General features: G+C 56.6%; 1 protein-coding gene across 1 annotated transcript in view; it reads left to right on the top strand.

Annotated features, from left to right (window-relative positions):
* LOC140282320 (cysteinyl leukotriene receptor 1-like) overlaps positions 1 to 5,144 on the top strand; it is a 33,551-nt gene extending 28,407 nt beyond the window's left edge. The window contains exon 6 of the mRNA XM_072376901.1: positions 4,596 to 5,144. Coding sequence (XP_072233002.1) covers positions 4,596 to 5,118 — 523 coding nt within the window. The 3' untranslated portion in view covers positions 5,119 to 5,144. The remainder of the gene's footprint in view (positions 1 to 4,595) is intronic.
* The last annotated feature ends 661 nt before the right edge of the window (positions 5,145 to 5,805 follow it).

Below are 5,805 nucleotides of genomic sequence, written 5' to 3'. Positions count from 1 at the left end.
AAATCAGCCGTCTCTGGACCAGAGGTTGTCTGCAGAGAAGGAAACTGTCTGAGCTCTGATGGAAGGTTTGGAAAACCAACACTGAAGCCTCGGTGTGGCTGTTCCAAACCCTCCTGAGAGGTTTGAACGGACTCTGGGCTCAGTGATGATGCAAAGCGTGCAGAATTAAAAGGTTAAAGTGTCGCCTGCAGAGCCGTTCGATCTTAGCAGAACCGTTCGATCCCTGCAGAGCCGTTCGATCCCTGCAGAACCATTCGATCTCTGCAGAACCGTTCGATCCCTGCAGAACCGTTCGATCTTAGCAGAGCTGTTCGATCTCTGCAGAACCGTTCGATCTCTGCAGAACCGTTCGATCCCTGCAGAACCGTTCGATCCCTGCTGAGCCGTTCGATCTCTGCAGAACCGTTCGATCTCTGCAGAACCGTTCGATCCCTACAGAACTGTTCGATCCCTGCAGAACTGTTCGATCCCTGCAGAACCGTTCAATCCCTGCAGAACTGTTCGATCCCTGCAGAACCGTTCGATCCCTGCTGAGCTGTTCGATCTTAGCAGAACCGTTCGATCTCTGCAGAGCCGTTCGATGCCTGCTGAGCTGTTCGATCCCTGCAGAACCGTTCGATCTCTGCAGAACCGTTCGATCCCTGCTGAGCTGTTCGATCTTAGCAGAACCGTTCGATCCCTGCTGAGCTGTTCGATCTTAGCAGAGCTGTTCGATCTCTGCAGAACCGTTCGATCCCTGCTGAGCTGTTCGATCTTAGCAGAACCGTTCGATCTCTGCAGAGCCGTTCGATGCCTGCTGAGCTGTTCGATCCCTGCAGAACCGTTCGATCTCTGCAGAACCGTTCGATCCCTGCTGAGCTGTTCGATCCCAGCAGAACCATTCGATCCCTGCAGAACCGTTCGATCCCTGCAGAACCGTTCGATCCCTGCAGAGCCGTTCGATCTTAGCAGAACCGTTCGATCCCTGCAGAACCATTCGATCCCTGCAGAGCCGTTCGATCTCTGCTGAGCTGTTCGATCCCTGCAGAGCCGTTCGATCTCTGCAGAACCGTTCGATCCCTGCAGAACTGTTCGATCCCTGCAGAGCCGTTCGATCTCTGCAGAACCGTTCGATCCCTGCAGAACCGTTCGATCCCTGCTGAGCTGTTCGATCTTAGCAGAACCGTTCGATCCCTGCAGAACTGTTCGATCCCTGCTGAGCCGTTCGATCCCTGCAGAACCGTTCGATCCCTGCAGAGCCGTTCGATCTTAGCAGAACCGTTCGATCTCTGCAGAACCGTTCGATCCCTGCTGAGCTGTTCGATCTTAGCAGAACTGTTCGATCCCTGCAGAACTGTTCGATCCCTGCAGAGCCGTTCGATCCCTGCAGAACCGTTCGATCCCTGCAGAACTGTTCGATCCCTGCAGAGCCGTTCGATCTCTGCAGAACCGTTCGATCCCTGCAGAACTGTTCGATCCCTGCTGAGCCGTTCGATCTCTGCAGAACCGTTCGATCTCTGCAGAACCGTTCGATCCCTGCAGAACTGTTCGATCCCTGCTGAGCCGTTCGATCTTAGCAGAGCTGTTCGATCTTAGCAGAACCGTTCATTCCTTGCAGAACTGTTCGATCCCTGCTGAGCCGTTCGATCTCTGCAGAACTGTTCGATCTCTGCAGAACCGTTCGATCCCTACAGAACTGTTCGATCCCTGCAGAACTGTTCGATCCCTGCAGAACCGTTCGATCCCTGCAGAACTGTTCGATCCCTGCAGAACCGTTCGATCCCTGCTGAGCTGTTCGATCTCTGCAGAACCGTTCGATCCCTGCTGAGCTGTTCGATCTTAGCAGAGCTGTTCGATCTCTGCAGACCCGTTCGATCCCTGCTGAGCTGTTCGATCTTAGCAGAACTGTTCGATCTCTGCAGAGCCGTTCGATGCCTGCTGAGCTGTTCGATCCCTGCAGAACCGTTCGATCTCTCTAGAACCGTTCGATCCCTGCTGAGCTGTTCGATCTCTGCAGAGCCGTTCGATCCCTGCTGAGCTGTTCGATCTCTGCAGAACCGTTCGATCCCTGCTGAGCTGTTCGATCTTAGCAGAGCTGTTCGATCTCTGCAGAACCGTTCGATCCCTGCTGAGCTGTTCGATCTTAGCAGAGCTGTTCGATCTCTGCAGAACCGTTCGATCCCTGCTGAGCTGTTCGATCTTAGCAGAACTGTTCGATCCCTGCAGAACCGTTCGATCTTAGCAGAACCGTTCGATCCCTGCAGAACTGTTCGATCTCTGCAGAGCCGTTCGATCCCTGCTGAGCTGTTCGATCCCTGCTGAGCTGTTCGATCTTAGCAGAGCTGTTCGATCTCTGCAGAACCGTTCGATCCCTGCTGAGCTGTTCGATCTTAGCAGAACTGTTCGATCCCTGCAGAACCGTTCGATCTCTGCAGAACCGTTCGATCCCTGCAGAACCGTTCGATCCCTGCAGAACCGTTCGATCCCTGCAGAGCCGTTCGATCCCAGCAGAACCATTCGATCCCTGCAGAACCGTTCGATCCCTGCAGAACCGTTCGATCCCTGCAGAGCCGTTCGATCTTAGCAGAACCGTTCGATCCCTGCAGAACCGTTCGATCCCTGCAGAGCCGTTCGATCTTAGCAGAGCTGTTCGATCTTAGCAGAACCGTTCGATCCCTGCAGAACCGTTCGATCCCTGCTGAGCTGTTCGATCTTAGCAGAGCTGTTCGATCTCTGCAGAGCCGTTCGATCCCTGCTGAGCTGTTCGATCCCTGCAGAACCGTTCGATCCCTGCAGAACCGTTCGATCTCTGCAGAACCGTTCGATCCCTGCAGAGCCGTTCGATCTCTGCAGAGCCGTTCGATCCCTGCAGAGCCGTTCGATCCCAGCAGAACCATTCGATCCCTGCAGAACCGTTCGATCCCTGCAGAACCATTCGATCCCTGCAGAGCCGTTCGATCTCTGCTGAGCTGTTCGATCCCTGCAGAGCCGTTCGATCTCTGCTGAGCCGTTCGATCCCTGCAGAACCGTTCGATCCCTGCAGAGCCGTTCGATCTTAGCAGAACCGTTCGATCTCTGCAGAACCGTTCGATCCCTGCTGAGCTGTTCGATCTTAGCAGAACTGTTCGATCTCTGCAGAGCCGTTTGATGCCTGCTGAGCTGTTCGATCCCTGCAGAACCGTTCGATCTCTGCAGAACCGTTCGATCCCTGCAGAGCCGTTCGATCTCTGCAGAGCCGTTCGATCCCTGCAGAGCCGTTCGATCCCAGCAGAACCGTTCGATCCCTGCAGAGCCGTTCGATCTTAGCAGAACCGTTCGATCTTAGCAGAACCGTTCGATCCCTGCAGAGCCGTTCGATCTCTGCAGAGCCGTTCGATCCCTGCAGAGCCGTTCGATCCCTGCAGAACCGTTCGATCCCTGCAGAACCGTTCGATCCCTGCAGAGCCGTTCGATCTTAGCAGAACCGTTCGATCTTAGCAGAACCGTTCGATCTCTGCAGAACCGTTCGATCCCTGCAGAGCCGTTCGATCTCTGCAGAACCGTTCGATCTCTGCAGAACCGTTCGATCCCTGCAGAGCCGTTCGATCCCAGCAGAACCGTTTGATCTCTGCAGAACCGTTCGATCCCTGCAGAACCGTTCGATCCCTGCAGAGCCGTTCGATCTTAGCAGAACTGTTCGATCTCTGCAGAGCCGTTCGATCTCTGCAGAACCGTTCGATGCCTGCTGAGCTGTTCGATCCCTGCAGAGCCGTTCGATCTTAGCAGAACCGTTTGATCCCTGCAGAACCGTTCGATCTCTGCAGAACCGTTCGATCCCTGCAGAACTGTTCGATCCCTGCTGAGCCGTTCGATCTCTGCAGAACCGTTCGATCTCTGCAGAACCGTTCGATCCCTGCAGAGCCGTTCGATCTCTGCAGAACCGTTCGATCTCTGCAGAACCGTTCGATCCCTGCAGAGCCGTTCGATCCCAGCAGAACCGTTTGATCTCTGCAGAACCGTTCGATCCCTGCAGAACCGTTCGATCCCTGCAGAGCCGTTCGATCTTAGCAGAACTGTTCGATCTCTGCAGAGCCGTTCGATCTTAGCAGAACCGTTCGATCCCTGCAGAACCGTTTGATCTCTGCAGAACCGTTCGATCCCTGCAGAACCGTTCGATCCCTGCAGAGCCGTTCGAACTCTGCAGAGCCGTTCGATCCCTGCAGAACCGTTCGATCTTAGCAGAGCCGTTCGATCTCTGCAGAACCGTTCGATCCCTGCTGAGCTGTTCGATCTTAGCAGAGCTGTTCGATCTCTGCAGAACCGTTCGATCCCTGCTGAGCTGTTCGATCCCTGCAGAGCGATTCCGGCATTTATCATTATGCACCCAAAATAGTGGCTCCTAATTACCCACAATTCAGTTGTGTAGTTACTTCAAAGACTTGTCCTGCAGGCTGCACTGACACATGTAAACATGTGGACCCAAACAGCTGCCTGCTCCTCATTCAGGGAACAGTTTAGTTCCTCTGTGTTTATGTTCAACATTTCACTGATGTGGCTGTAAACATGCAGCCCAAAGCGCCGCCAGCAGGCCGCAGACATCAGAGGATAACATCGTTTTGTGTACTGTTTCCCCTCAGGGAGGGGCTCACTCGCTGCTTCGAGCCGCCCAACACGTCCTCCTGGTCCCGGATCCTCGTCTTGAACTACCTGGGTCTGGTGCTGGGCTTCCTCCTGCCGTTCTTCACCATCATCATCTGCTACAGCAGCATCATCCGCCACCTGACGGCCTCCTCCGGGCCCCACGGCAGCAACCTGGCCAGCAACAATCGCACCCGCAACAGGAGGCGCTCGGTGCACCTGGTTACCATGGTGACGGCAACCTTCCTGCTCTGCTTCCTGCCCTACCACGTGATCCGGTCGGTGCACCTGCACGCCGTGTGCAGCCAGTGGAGCTGCGGCGTCACGCAGGCGCTGCAGCGGGCCGTGGCGGTGACGCTGTGCATGGCGGCGTCCAACAGCGTGGTCAACCCGCTGCTGTACTACTACTCCACCAGGACGTTCAGGGACAGCGTGAGGGAAGCACACTCCTCCCTGCTGTCCAGCAGGGGGGGCTCCTTCAAGGGCAGGTCCACCATGATGAGAAGGAGGACCAGCACCTGACAGAGCTCCACCAGGTGCTGCCTGGGGGGGGGCTCCTTCAAGGGCAGGTCCACCATGATGAGACGGAGGACCAGCACCTGACAGAGCTCCACCAGGTGCTGCCTGGGGGGGGCTCCTTCAAGGGCAGGTCCACCATGATGAGACGGAGGACCAGCACCTGACAGAGCTCCACCAGGTGCTGCCTGGGGGGGGGGGCTCCTTCAAGGGCAGGTCCACCATGATGAGAAGGAGGACCAGCACCTGACAGAGCTCCACCAGGTGCTGCCTGGGGGGGGGGCTCCTTCAAGGGCAGGTCCACCATGATGAGACGGAGGACCAGCACCTGACAGAGCTCCACCAGGTGCTGCCTGGGGGGGGGCTCCTTCAAGGGCAGGTCCACCATGATGAGAAGGAGGACCAGCACCTGACAGAGCTCCACCAGGTGCTGCCTGGGGGGGGGGGTCCTTCAAGGGCAGGTCCACCATGATGAGAAGGAGGACCAGCACCTGACAGAGCTCCACCAGGTGCTGCCTGGGGGGGGGGGCTCCTTCAAGGGCAGGTCCACCATGATGAGACGGAGGACCAGCACCTGACAGAGCTCCACCAGGTGCTGCCTGGGGGGGGCTCCTTCAAGGGCAGGTCCACCATGATGAGAAGGAGGACCAGCACCTGACAGAGCTCCACCAGGTGCTGCCTGGGGGGGGGCTC

Source organism: Leuresthes tenuis, unplaced genomic scaffold (genome assembly GCF_036924035.1).
Source record: "Leuresthes tenuis unplaced genomic scaffold, fLeuTen1.0.hap1 SCAF_22, whole genome shotgun sequence".
Lineage (NCBI taxonomy): Eukaryota > Metazoa > Chordata > Actinopteri > Atheriniformes > Atherinopsidae > Leuresthes > Leuresthes tenuis.
The sequence above is the reverse complement of the archived record's forward strand: the minus strand, read 5'-3'. Positions and strand labels throughout refer to the sequence as shown.